The sequence below is a fragment of the Phyllostomus hastatus genome, unplaced genomic scaffold (assembly GCF_019186645.2).
Source record: "Phyllostomus hastatus isolate PE091 unplaced genomic scaffold, TTU_PhHast_1.1 phas_contig_80, whole genome shotgun sequence".
NCBI lineage: Eukaryota > Metazoa > Chordata > Mammalia > Chiroptera > Phyllostomidae > Phyllostomus > Phyllostomus hastatus.
The window spans coordinates 45833596-45847841 of record NW_025333960.1 but is presented as its reverse complement, the minus strand read 5'-3'; the positions used below and the strand labels follow the sequence as shown (position 1 = coordinate 45847841).

Sequence of the window (14246 nt, the reverse complement as noted above, 5' to 3'; positions counted from 1 at the left end):
TATAACATTGAAAGGGGCAGAGCCTTAGGTATTCACTGGGGTGGGGCAACCCACACCCCTGTGTTGCATTACTGTATGTGGGGGAGGGGTCTCAGAGGGAACAGTGCCACTTGTTCTGGCTTTTAGTCACTTCCCCTGACACCCACAGCAAATTGGACCCTTCTGGTGCTGATTCCTAGGTAGATGGGTTTGTGTATGTTCTAAGACCCTGTGGGTCTCTCCAAATGAACTCTCCTGTGAGGCTGTGAGTTTGTCCCACCACCACAACCCCCACAGATTTTCACAGCAAGAGGTTTTGAGGCTTTCTTTTCCCATGCTGGAACTCTGGGTTGCACAGTCTATCTTGCTTCCTAGTTGTTCCTCCCAGTTTACCCACACACAAGTGTGGGACAGCCTGCTCCACCAGCTGCTGCCTCACCAGCCCTGTCCTCCAGCCTCCACCTTGCCACATGTCTTCTTCACCCAGGCTGCTGGTCTCTGCTTTTCCTACCAGTCTGGATGAATGTTTCTTTGACTCCTTGGTTGTCAGACTTCCACACAGTTCAATTTTCTGGCAGTTATGGTTCTTTTTAGTTTTAAAATGTGTTGTTGTCCTTCTTTTGGTTGTGCGAGGAGGCAAAGTGTATCTACCTATGCCTCCATCTTGGCCAGAAGTACTTTTTTAAATTGAATTTATTGGGGTAACTTTGGTTAAGAAAATGACATATGTTTCAGGGGTATGATTTGATTCATTTATTTTTTTTTAATTTTCTTTTTATTGTTGACACTATTACAAATGTCCCCATTTTACCCCCTTTGCCCACCTCCACCCAGCCTCCACCTCTTCCCTCTGGCCATCCCCACACTGTTGTCTGTGTCTATGGGTTATGCACATATGTTCTTTGGCCAGTCCCTTCACTGGGTGTACAATTCCAAAATACATCATCTATGTATTGTATTGTGCATGCACCACCCCAAGTCACCCTCTTTACCCTCTTCTACCTCCCCCATACTCTTTTCCTTCTGGTAATCACCATACTGTTGTCTGCATCGATGGGCTGCCTTATTTTTATTTTTGATAAGATGCAGTGATGCATTTAAAATAGACATTTAAAAAAGCACTTTGCTTACTGTCTAATCCATGTTTTACTGGAAGAGATTTGATAGTGTAGCCCAACAACTACTAAGAAGTGCACGTCTGCAAATTCAAAGATCATGTAGCTTGAAGAAACTGCTTTTCTCAGGCTTATCAAACAGATCTGAAACCCGTTCTTAGGTCTGCTTCAAATAGAGAAAAATGTAATACATTCAAACACACAAAAATTTTGTTTTTCAACAATAAGAACCAATGTTCTACCAGGTTAGTTTTGTTTTGGGCTGGAAGTTTTTCCTCTTCATCCAAGAATCACTTGGAATTTAAAGATGAACTGTCACAGGGAAGAAAATCTCATTTATCACCTTTGACTTTCTTTTAAAGAGGGCACATTTGTCTGTTCCCATGCTCTACCTCCCTTTAGCAATAAATTGGGTTTGAAGTATAAAATTCCTTGAAATCAAGCAAGAGTTTCACATGTTAATTGGCTTTGGGAAGGCACAGGCTATTCTACTAGAAGACCTTAAGGATTGGAGTTGTGCCCAATCAGAGGTCAAAAGGACCCACCTGCCTCTTGGGAATAAAAACACAAAACAACGCAGAGCAGCTAGAGTCAGGGGTCAGTGCCTAGTGTCAGCTCTCACCCTGGCCAGAGCCACAGGACCTCATTGTGTGGCCTGGGGGAAGTGACCCGAAGAAGCGGTGGAGAGGTACTTCTTAAAGAGAACTCTATCAAGGATGACTCTCAAGAAATCAAACCCAGTCTCTAGGTTTACGGGAGGTAGTGATGTTCTGTAGCTGGCTGCCCCTGCAACATTCTGCTGATATAAAGTGAGAGCATTGTTTGATAAAATGAAAGCCATGTTTTCAAAAATCGGGCGCATGTAAGTGGGGCAGAAAGCATCCATCTGTGTACACCTGTGTGCGGGGCAACCAGACTTCAGAGGAAATCCTAAATCTGAAATACTGTGTTGAGAGCGGCAATCAGTGCCTGCAGGAGGCAGAACGTCGTGAAAAATAATTCAATCCCTCCGACCCCCACCGGAGGTAATGCTCTTCCTCTTGGGAAGGAGAGGGTCGTTTAGCATCTTTTGTCCTGTCTTCACCATTGCCTCCTCTCCCTTTGTTATCCCTGACCTCTCGCAGAGAATCGAAGCCATGGGGTGCGAGGGGAAAATCTGAGGCCCTCCTCTGTCCGGGACGTGCTGAGATCAAGAGCTGGAGCCACTGATCAGGGTCCTGCCCGGTTTTAACCCCGCAGAGGTCCTTTATGCCTTCTCTGGGTTGAGATGGAAACTCGCCGAGGCTGCAGCCAGGGCGCCGTGGCGCTGTTCGTGGTGCTGAAGCCCGCGCCCAGGCGTGGAGGCAGCGACCCACCCACTGGTGCTCTGCTGCCAGCGGCTCTGGGCCGGGATCGATGTGAGGCGAGTCTGGAAACAGCTGCCGCCCACAGAGCTACAGCCAGCTCCACGGTTTGGCTCCAGGTCCAGCTCACTGGCTCACCTCTTTGCAACTGCAGAACGGCTGGTTCACTTTCTCTCTTCCCCGGGGATTCCACAGAGCCCACCTCTGGCTCGCTGCTTTGACATGTCTCTTTCCTGACGTCCTCCCCGCCCATACCAATTCTCTCCTGCCCCCTCGCCTTTGTACAATATTTTACCTTCGCAGAGCACCTTACCGTTGGCACAGCCCTTACTGGCATCATTTCTCTTAAACACATAACCACTCGTTTCCTCTCCCACAGATATTTTTTGCTCTCTCGGCCCCTCCTCGCCCAGACGCTTGCCATCTAAGCAGGAGATTCCTACCTCAATGTGCACGGTGGGCCGATCACCTCACCCACAATGGCCTAACTGCTGATTTCTCCAGGACAACGGATGACAAAAGGCAGAGGTTAGAGTCCCCACGGACCAGGAATAAGTCCCTAAAGAAAAGTCTAGGAAAATATAGGTAGTGGTCAGAAGGGTGAGGAATGGAGACCCAGATCTAGGAACAAAGTGAAAGGAAGGGGCGGGGCCTAATGGGAGGTGCAAAGCTCATGGCAGTGAGACGACTCCCGGCAGGTGGCGCTCTAGCTCAAGGGGCTCTCCGTGGAAGCCTGAACTGCCGCTCCACCTCGAACCTTCTTTCCGCTGAACAACCCCCTAGCTCTGTTTGGCGGTCTGTCTTCCTCTTGATCCAGGCACTTATCCAGACTATATTCCTGCTAAAAAAGCACCGTTTGCACAATTCTATTTACTGTAATGCACAGGAATGAAGAGAACATAAATAGAAAAGGGAGGGTCAGTGGGAGGATTTTTTTTTCTGGTGTGATTGATGGTGCTCAGATCAAAACTGTTTAATCATCACTAACATGATTCAGCACTTAGGAAATGTAAACAGTTTGTGCAATGCTTGCTTTGGTCAAAGCCCTGGCAGGGCCCACCAGGGTTGGGCCAAGTTTGGAGAGGGTGATGCCAGCAGGATGCGCCCTCCCTCCCACCAAGGCTGAGCTAGCTGATCCTACAGCCTGACTGGCGTGACCTTTGGCTTTTGCAGCACAAGCTCGGTTGGGCTGGGGTTAATGGCACTTTGCAGGGTGCTCCAATTGAGTAAACAAAAAATGCCTTGCCCTGTTCTAATGGAGCACATTATTCCGAGGCCTCAGCCTTCATCTAGGCCCCTGCAGCTGCTCTGCAGGTCAGTGCTACCAATAAAGCAATTAGCCAATGAGAAAACTCTTCTTCCCCGAGGGGGACTCGAGGGTTTTGTTGCAGTTGCCGTGCTTTGCTTTGGGGTTTTAAACAGGCAATCTGAGTTGAGCTGCGCGTCTTACATCAGATTCCAGGATGAGGACAATGAAATTGTGTGTTTGCTGAGTGTGATATTTTAAGGGACTGGTCCCTTGTTCAACACAGCCTGGAGAGCTCACTGCTTCCTGTTCAATTAACCTGAACCAAAGCTGAACTCTGCCCTTTGAACTCACTCAGCAGATAAATACATTAGCTCACCTAAGGAATCATTAATATTTTTCAATCACATAAAACAAACATGAATGTCTGAACACAACCCAAGAGATAGCCAATTAGGAATAGTACATGCACCATGTTGGGGGAAAATCACAAATGAATGTTATTTACAGAACCAAAGGGTCAAGGACAAAATGAAATGGGTCACGCCAACAGTTCTGGAAACAAAGGGGACTTTCATTTTCACATCTGCAAACATGAGTGATACTGAGCAATATTTAGCAATTCCTATTCCACCTTACACTGCTCTGTAGGAAAAGTTGTACTTTGCTCTTGGCTTAGTTTCTGTCAACTTGCATCAGAACACACAGCTCCAAGCCCCTACTCAGTGTCCATGCTCACACGCAGAGTCCAAAAGATTGCACTTCCTGGGGACCATTCTATCCCCGATTTGCTACAAATGAACCAAGACAATTTTGTGGGTGTATTACTGCTTTGAAGTGAACCAGCATCAATGAACCAAGCTAGTGGATTGAAATAATTTTACAGTAGAAATGATGTGCCTGAGATGTAGCTACTCTAGCATATAAACAGGTTTTCTTTGGTGGAAGAAAGAGAGAGGGTGGGGAGAGAGAGAGACAGAGAGAGAGGAGAAGAGAAGAGAGAAGAGAGAGAGGTGCTAAATACATCCATCTTGTCCTTATCCCTGCATGTCACCGTAGAAGAATGAGGAAAACATCCCCAATCAAATCATTACACATTTCAGTTTGATTCAATTTCACTTCCCACAATTCCGGCTCCTGACCCCTCCCCTCCTATCCTCTTTTCATTTTTGTCTGGTTTGGAGTATGGGCTTAATGCCCAGCTATCCTAGATGAGAACACTTAAAGGAATATCACAAGCACAGGGTAAATCTATTGAACGAGGGTCTTTAACTATGTGGTTTCCTTAAAGGGAAAGGTTGGATCAATAGGATCAATATGAAAGGTTTCCCTGGCCCTGCATAAAAGGGTAAGGGCTTCTCTTTTCACTGGTTTAACTTTACTCTCTGACAAATGCAAATCAATGGATCTGTGTTTACAACAGATTCCCTAACAGACTCAACTTGGGTAAAGCCCAGAGCCTCGCCCTGGGGGTGGGGAGGCGAAGCTTGATCTGGAGGGACGCTCTAGGGCAGAGCTGCACACGCAACGCCCTGGGGAGGCAGCGGGGAGCGAGCTGGCAGTGGCTACCAATCACCCTTAATGAAGGGGCTTGCTGTCCACTGGGATCCTGCTGCTGCTGCCGCTGCTGCCGGTGGCCTCTCCAAACAGGGGAGGAAAACATGGAACAAACGGGTTCCTCCAAGGATGTCTCTACCCCATGTAAATATAAAGCCCCAATTCCCGGGATTTGGGGTGCTAGGCAACCTCGTCTCCTACCAAAGTAAATTTGGGAGGCTGACTCCACAGAGGAAGCTGAAGTGAAAGACCCACAACGGGAGCAGCACGAGTATTTAAGCTCTAAAATGCTCTTTCTGCCCTTTTCTAGGTGGTAACTGGCTCTCTTAGCAAGGACAAGGCAAACCACTAAAACTCTGGATTCTTTTCCCCTTCATTTTACCTTTCCCTTTAAAAATGTGATGCTTCCCAGAGATTACATGACTTCAAGTCAATAGCAGTTACAGAGAAATTATTTTTCTTCCTGCAGGAGAAAGTATATGTATATTTGATTACATGAGCCAAAGTCCAATGCTGATTAAATTACGTTGGAGGTGTGCTTCCAACCCAAACAAAGTCTGCTTTCTACAGAAGAGTAATGGATCTTCAAATGGCGAGAGAGGCGTCAAGGTGGAATGCAGAGCCTCCCTTCCCTCTGGGACACTTTGTGTGGGACAGTTTTTCATAACAAATGTCCACAGTTTCTAGGAATCCTGCTCCTGGGCTGACACTACCTCTAGCTGCACGCCCTGCAGCCACCGGCCTCTATGCCTTGCCCATCCACACCTCGCCAGGCATCAGATGGGCTGAGTTACCCAATCAACTTCCCACCTCCTCCCTTCCTGTCTCTGCAAAAACCGGTGCACATTTCTATTTTGTTTCCTCCCAAGTCTTTGTCCTGAGTGAGGCATGGAAATCAGAAAGCCTTTCCCAAAGTCACTGAAGTGGGTTACAAGGGCAGGCTGGGTGACAAGGGGTGCCGGTGGGCCACCAGACCACCTCGAGCAGACTCTGCACCTGACAGCAGAAATGACCCCCGTGGGCTTCTTCATCATGGCCTCTCCCCGCCAAGAACAGTGTCCCCTGGATGAAGCGACTTTCCCCAGGCCAGGGGAAACAAGGCTGTCTGAGTGGCCGAGTGTGAGCGTAACCCAGAGGGTCTTGGATGAAGGTTAATACCCAGGGTGCCTCAATATCCACCCCTTTCCCCAGGGCCCTTTATCCAGGCAATTATCTCTACTTAATTCCCTCCTCATTTCCCTTCCTTTGGCAGGAACCCAGAAGCCAAATCTTCCCGCGTCTCCTCTGAGGATTTCATTCCTCCAGGGACCTCCCCCTCCATGATACTGCTTTTCCTGAAGGCAGTGCCTCACAGCACCATCACCAGCCATAGCATGGTAGAGCCCAGAGCTTTCTCCCTGAGAACTGCTTCCCTCCAATCTTCATTTAGAACAAGGCTTTGACAGCTAGAAAGACAGTAGGTGACCCTCAAATGAAGTCTTGGGTTGAAGACAGCAGGAGAAGCAGGCTTTTGACCTCTCAGGTTCAGGCCTGGAGCTGGAGAGGGGAAGCTCCCGGCCTGGGCCCTTGTTACGTCTGTGCAGATGGGGTTCAGGAGGGCAGTGGGGCGGCTCTGCTTTGGAGACACAGATAATCTTTGGGAATCCGTTTCCTCTCCGTTCCACCCTCACCGTTCACCAGGATTCCCACCCTGTTTTGGGATTCTAAGGTGCATGTGGGGGAGCGTTTAAGACCCCACTCTCCAAAATGCCACTCAACTCTCCGGAAGGAAAACGTAGGGACCTCTCGTGGGTGGGGTATGTGGGGAGGGGGCCAGTGGTCTTCTAACCAGAAGGAAACCACCCCCCCTTGGTTTCTATATCTGATCACTGACCACCTGACTTAGTTCACTGCGGTTCTCAGGAGGGGGATGAGAGCACGTTCTGAGGAGGAATCAAGGAGCTATATCCCAGCCGCCTTCCTTAATGAACACTACCGGTGGGAAGATGCCTCCCATCTGGGAGGACAGAAAGAAAAACCCACTCACCCTTTGCCACACCTCAAAGCAGAACAATGCAAGATTCCCCCCACCTCCTCTTTCTTTCCCCTTTTTTTCTCATTTGATTCTTGGAAAAGGAAGGAAAACATTCCTTTCCTTCCAGATTGAGCCTTTCTCCAGGCAAAAGAAAAAAAAAAAAAAAGCTTAGATTCTCCAATTGGAGGAGTTAGAATTTCAAAAATCCAGACCCATCAGGCGCCCGCCCCATCCTCACTGCTGCCTCGCACCTTTCCTCCTTTCCAGACACGTTCGCCGTGGCGTGTCTTCCGGGAGAATAAACCACCTTTTGGCGACGGCACTTGGTAGGTGTGGAAGTGTCCCCCACGGGACAGGTGGGAAGAGCTCGGACGTTCCTCCCCAGGCGGCGCAGGGGGGCCAGGGCACTCTTCCGGGCCCGGCTAGGCCCGAGCCCTGGTTCTCACCGGCTGCTGAGAAGAGGAGGAGGTGGTGGGGCGGGGGTGGCGGTCTGGTTTTCTTACCTTCCCGCCCCAGCCGGTTGGCCCGATTAGCCTGCTGCAGAGCAGACGATTCTGAGGAACGAAGCCCAGGCCTTTGTCACCGGGGCCGCATTTAGTTGTCCAACTAATGCATCCGTGTAGAAAGTCTGCGAACCGGCTCTTTAAATGAGAAGAGGCACGGACGGGAAGGGGATGCACGGATCCGGGATCCCAAAGCTGCGCGGTTAACAGCTTTAGAGACACCATTTGCAAGGTAGGGCTGGATTGTTCCCGCATATCGAGAGGGGGACCGACCTTCCTAGACGGTGTCGAGGGAGGGAGGAAGTTGCTCCGGGCCCTGCTCCACCAGAGCTGGGCCCGGGTGGACACGGCTCGTGGAGGACTAGGAGGGCACGGGTGAGGGCTGCGCAGCGCCTTCTCCACCCAACCACTCGCACAGCCCGAGGCGGGGAGCTCGGAAAGCCGTGTGTGCCTGCGGGGCTGGGGAAGTGGGCAGGCAGCCCAGCGACCAAGAGAAAGCCTCGGGTAGGAAGGGGCAGGCCGGGGTTGCTCGAGGGAGGAGTCGCGGCCAGGCCAGAGAGCCCGCCTGGAGCTGGGGAGGCGGCGCGGCGGGGAGCACCTGGCAGTTGGGGAGCCCGGGCGTTGGTGAACGCTCTGCTGGGAAGAGCGCGCCGCCGTCGGGCTTACTGGAAACGCGCCGGATCAGGTTCCAGATCAATGAAATCTGGGTCCACACGTTCACGTTATTGTTGCCAGCATTAATGCTCTTTTAATCTTCCAAACATTATCAGCATCGATCTCCCTCCATATACACATTTGTTTGAGAAAGTGACATAACCACACGGTAGAAAGTCTGAAATAAAAATAAATGCGCTGCTGCTCGTGTCGAGGGCGCCGGGCGGCCTGGTCTGCTCGCGGGCACACGGCCGCACTCTGCTCCCCTGCGTCCCGCCGCCTCCGCCGGCTCCCCCTCCACAGCGCGTTCGGGAGGTGTCCTCGAGGCGCTCGGGGCTTGACCAAGCAAGGACAGTAGCGAGAGCTTCTAAATTATTAATCTGACCAGCCAGCGGGCTGGAATATCGCGTGTTCTGTATTGACGAGGGTTGCCTGCGGCCTCTCGGGCCAGGATCCCAAACTGAACTGCAGCGAGAGAGGGGATGAGCGGGGCAGGGTGCTCTGGGGCGGGGGGTGGGGGGGGGGATTGCGGGTTGGGGTGGGGGTCTGCGAATGGAGTCCCGCCCCGCCCAACCCCGCCAGCGTGGCCTAAGGTGTCCCCGCTGGGAAGGAGACGCGCTGCCACTGGTGGCCCTAGCAGGAGCCGCTAGGCACTGCCCTTCCTTGCTTCGTGGCGGGCCTCAGGGGGCCGCGGCGGCGTCTACGTGGGTTAAAGGCCCTCCGCTGTCTGAACAGTGCTAGCTCCAGATCGGCCGCCCGCAGCGAGTAGCTGCCTGGAGAGGGCCGTGCGTCCGTGTCTGTCCGTGGCGGAGACCAGGGCCAGGCTCCCAGCGGACCACCCCAGGCGCCAGGGTCACAGGATTTGTTGTCGAGGGCTCTGCTCTTGTCTTCCCGGCGTTGGAGGATTCACTCTCGCCGCTGAGGCCTTGATTTGCCTCCGCGGGACGCCCGTCCAGGTTCTTGTCTGGGTTCTCCTCCTCTTTGTTCGTGTTTGTGCTCGGTTCGGGGGCTTTTCTTAGGCTCCAAGCTGGAGACGGTTGGTTCTCGAACGCGCGGGGCCGGGGGAGGGGGGGGGTTGTCCTCGCAGCCTCTAGCCCAGTTGATAAAAACTGCCCGCAGGAACCAGCCTTGAAACACTTCTGAAGAAGCCCGACTGGGCGCAGTTTCAAACGCTTGCTGCCTCACCCCCCTTCCCAAGTGAAACGGCGCACTTGGAGTCTGTGTCTCCGAAGTCTAACGCTGGGCTGATCTGGGATTCCCCGCATCTCCTTTCCCCTTCGAAATGCCGCCTTGGATTGGGGATTCACGGAGGCGGGGGGCAGGAGGAAAAGGAAAGACCTGTTCCTGTTGTGACGTTGTGTGCTTCACCTAAGGGTGAGGTTTGCAGCGCAATGGCCCACATCAGACACCTTAATTCGGAAGTCTCTCGAACCCTCACCTGCTTGGGCCTCTGGCAAGACCCAGAGGGACCCAAAGTGAGAAAGAGAAAAGGAAACTAAATTTAGGAAATACATAGAAAGAACAGGCCTGGTCTGGAGGGGTGGTGAAGGGGCGCCACTTCCCCCAGGTGTGGGGCTGGAAGACAGGTCCAGCCGCCCTGGGGAGCTCCTTGGACTTTTTTTTTTTAACTCCCCTATGCCACGCAGCCAGAAAGAGGAAAGGTGCGGGTCCACAGCGACGTACTGGCGGGATACCGATCGATACTGCAGGCGGAGAAGCCCTCCGCTTTTCTTCTCCATTTGCTCCCGTCCCCTTAGCGCTCCAGAGCACATAATACCTATTTACCAATCCCAGCCTCTGTGTCAGTGTCTGAAGAGACTGATCTGCTGACCCCAAACTGAAAAGCCTTCTATGCAATAATAAGCACTCAACACGCTTGTAGTTGCTGATGAAATGACCAGATAAAAAGGCTAAAGCTCTTGTCCCTTTTCAGCTCGGGGTGATAAAACAGACACACATTTGAATGCTTAAGCAAAATGGGGTCCTCGGCAGGAATTTCCCACTCGCTGAAGGAGGCTTTCAGTTTCCCCTACAGGGGGTTTCAATTCTTCTTCCCCAAACACTCCAGGAGTCATCCGGGGACTCCCCCAGGGTGGGTGGTAGGACTGGTGAGCCCCGGAGACGCCATACCTATCCTTCGAACCAGCAATGCTTTCTGGGGTCATTGTAAACGCCGAGAAGCGCTAACAGGTCAAGAGCATTACTTGCCACTTTAGTTTCAGATACAGAGGCAGGGAGGCACGTGTTTTTCCCCCTCTCTGTCCTTTTCGAGACAGGCGTGAGGGGGCGGCAGCGCTCTGAGATGCGCTGGAGTAGAATAGCTGTCATCATGCCTCTAACGGTACCCCCCAAAGACCAGCTGCCACGTTCCTTCTGGCCGCCCAAGTCCGGGAAGCCAGCACGTGCTGGAGCTCGCCAGAGAGAGACTGGGGGTGGCGGTGGGGATGGGGGGGGTGGCTAATACAAAAGGGAACCACATTGTTGGGAATTGTGAGTAAGCCTCCAATTTATTTCTCACTGCTATTCTCTGTTCATTGCTTAATCCTTGGTAGGAACCAAGAGCAAATCAGAGAAAAATGTAGGAGGGAATGAAGAGTAAGCTGAAGGAGAGAGAAAGTAGATTTCTAAGTCGAAGCAAAAGCACTGGGAGTGCACTGAAGCTCTTTGCGGGAAAGCTGGTTTTCTTGGCCGTCTCAGAGCAACAATGCGGGGGGCGGGGGGCACTGGAGGTAGGATTCCTCCAACAGTCGGGGAAGGCCGAGGTGGTCAGATCGGAAACGCCCCCTCCCCCAAACGTGGGTGAAAATGCCGCCTGTCATATCCCCCAGCTCTGTCGGGCGTTGAATGCACAGAAGCCAGGCTCAGCGGTGCGAGGAAAGCCCAGGGACGCTGGAGAGGAAGCCGGAGCTCTTCCTTCAGCTCTCCTCTCCGGAAGCGCGTAGTGTGCAGTTGGCTCAGATCCTCGCGGGTCCCACTGCCCTCACCTATGTAAATCACTGCTACCACGACTTGTCTGTCCCTTTGATGGCCCGCCGATCGTCAGCGATCGCCCAGTCCAAGAGAAGCTGCCCAACCCTGTTTGCAGTGTGGTACCATGTGTCCTCCCCAGTGGGGTGCCTGGACACTCAGCCCCTATGGACTCGAGGCTGGATCTGGGGTGGCAGCGCAACTGCCACGCGCACCGCTCTGGGTCTGTGCGCACAAAAGCGTGCAACTGCGTGCCAGTCACAGCCACTGCCGCGTTTTTCTCCTCCGCTCCCGCCGCCCACGCAGGAGGTGTCTGTGCTCCTAGAACAATAGAGGGGTGTACCTCGCGGCTCCGCCGCTAGAGGAGGCACAAAGACCCAAGCCGGCTCCAGAACAATGTAACCAGCGCGTCAAATCGTCCCCTCCCGCGGCCAGCCAGCCCTCCCCGCCCGGCTGAGCGCACAATCAGCGTCCGCTTAATGCAAAGGCGGAGCCTGGAGCCCCGCGGACAAGATGTGTTAACTAACCTCCGTCTTAATTTCTCAGCACCCCTTCCCACAAACACCTAACCTCTTTTCGAGCCCAGCCAAACCTCAGCGAATCCCAGCAAACACTCGGAGCCGGGCAAGGGTGGCTGGCAAGCAAGGCGCAGCGCTCTCTATTCTTAGTTTCTCTTTCCCCATCCTCCCAGAGGTGAATGAATGTGGCAGACCCAAATTTCATCCTTGCACCCTCCCCTCACTGCGGACAGCGACACAGGAGCTGATTTAAACAGGCCCTTTGGGTCAGAAAGTCCCCGCGCCAGTGCCAAGCCTAGAGAAGGGCGCAGGAACCGCTGTTAAGAGTCTGGCCACTCGGTTCCCGGCGCGGGCAAGGCTGTGACTCCTGCCAATGACCAAAGAAGTTTGCCTGATATATTAAGTAGGAAAACAGTGAGATTTTTTTCCCTTCTGAAGAGCAAAGCCCCTCAACTGCCTCCATATAGGGAGAATAGGCAGCCTGGAAAACTGAAACACATTGTCTAAGCAAGAGTTCAAGTGCACACAGGGTTTTGAATAAGGGCAATAGTGTTCTCTGTGAGTCCTGGACAGAGAGGGCTCCTAGCGGACACCAGGCACCCCATCCCGCCTCGGAGAGAGGGCAAAGTCGGCACACTGAGGGGAGGGCTGATGAAGTGTGTATGCGGGGCAGGTGCTGGAGGAGAGCCCGCAAACGAGGTAGGAAGGGGAAAAAAAACATAAGAGGAGGAGAGTAAGAGGAAACGGAAGAGGAAATAAAGTCGAGAAGAAATAGCAAGTGTGTAGGGAAGAGCAGGAGGGAACCAAGAGAAGTGCTAGGCGCGTGGACCCGGGGCCCCAGCATCCCGGAGCCCTCTCCCCAGCAGCCCGGCTCCGGGCGACCCTCTGGACTTACCTGCCAGGCGTAAGGCGGACATGCGCTGGAACTCCGGCTCCTGCAGCCACTTCCACATCCTGCGGAAGGTCTCCCTGCCAGATTTGAGTTTACTCCACGGTTTGGGGTTCCGGAGCAGGTCGGAGAGAGTCCCCTGAGACCGGCACAGCACCCTCTGCGCGAAGATCGCCTGCGGAATGCTGTAGCGCTTCAGCTCGGCGGTGATGCGCTGGGCCACCTCTTTGGTGTTGATCTCCTCCAGCTGGCCGGATGTGGCCACTTGGGAGCCCGACGAGGACGAGGGTGGACGCTCGCGGCTGGGTGCCAGCACTGGCCCGTGGGACTGAGCGTGACCCGGGTGGTGCAGGCCATTGAGGTGCGACATCATGGCCGCGGGCGGGGTGCCCAAGCCCCGGGACAGGTGCTGCTCACCGCGGGTCAGCATGGCAGTGTGGTGCGCGTCGAAGTTGGGGCTGAGCATTTTGTCGTGGCCCGGCGGCCCGTAGTTGGGCAGGCTCTGCTGCGCGTTGTGGAGGCCACCCAGCCCGTTGCCCAGCGGCGTGGCGGCAAGAGGGGACAGGCTCTGGCTCATGCCGGGCATCTCCTTGTAGGGACTGTAGAGGTTGTTCATGGCCGGGAGCCCGCGCTCGTCGCGCATGAGGGTGAAGCTGCCGCTGACGTTGCCCGACAGGCGCTGGTGGTGGTGGTGGTGATGGTGGTGTGGGTGGTGGTGAGGATGCGGGTGGTGGAACTTGTCCGACACGGTGGAAATGGGTGGCAGAGGCTGGAGCGGCGTCAACGTGGTGTAGGTGTTGCTCATGCCCATGCCCGGCGGGGACGAGTCGCAGGACATGCTCATGGCATGGTGGAGCGGGATGGAAAGCTCGGGCCGGTAGTCGCCGCCGTCCAGGATTGAAGCCATGCTAGTGACCATGGCTGAACGCGACGCCGCCGCCGCTGCTGCCGCCGCCGTGCCCAGCTCCTGGTGAGCCGCTGGCGGCGGTGGCGGGCCCCGCAGTGAGCCGGCAGCGCCGCGGCCCGCGTGGTGGGGGCTGGGGCTGGCCAGAAGCTCCTGCTCATGGCCTGGGCCCCCACCGCTCCCGCCGCCGCCCCCGCCGCCGCCCCCGCCGCTGCCGCCGCCGGCCGGCCCGTGTAAAGTGCCCAGACTTTCCATTGTCAGCTCCGGGTTCATGGCGCAGCCTTCTAGTTCTTTGGTGAGGCATCGATAGGCGGTGTAGGCAGCCTTCATTCAGTCCATCGGGGCACGGGGGCGGCGGGGGCGGCCGGCGGGCTAGCAAGGCGCGCGTGGCGGAGCTCGGCCACGGGAGCTGGGGAGGGTGCCGGAGTGCGTGAGTGTGTGGAGGGGAGCGTGCGTGCAGTGTGCGCCCCGGGCTGCGGGCGGGCGCGCCCGGGGGTGGGGGGGCGGGGGGCGGGGGTGGGGGGCGAACAGGGCGTGAGTGCGGGAGAGGAGAGGGG

At 54.4% G+C, this 14246-nt stretch overlaps 1 protein-coding gene across 1 annotated transcript in view; it reads right to left on the bottom strand.

The window, feature by feature from the left end:
- ONECUT2 (one cut homeobox 2) overlaps positions 1 to 14019 on the bottom strand; it is a 50320-nt gene extending 36301 nt beyond the window's left edge. The window contains exon 1 of the mRNA XM_045850220.1: positions 12792 to 14019. Within this exon, the coding sequence (XP_045706176.1) occupies positions 12792 to 14019 (1228 nt within the window). The remainder of the gene's footprint in view (positions 1 to 12791) is intronic.
- Between the last annotated feature and the right edge of the window lie 227 nt (positions 14020 to 14246).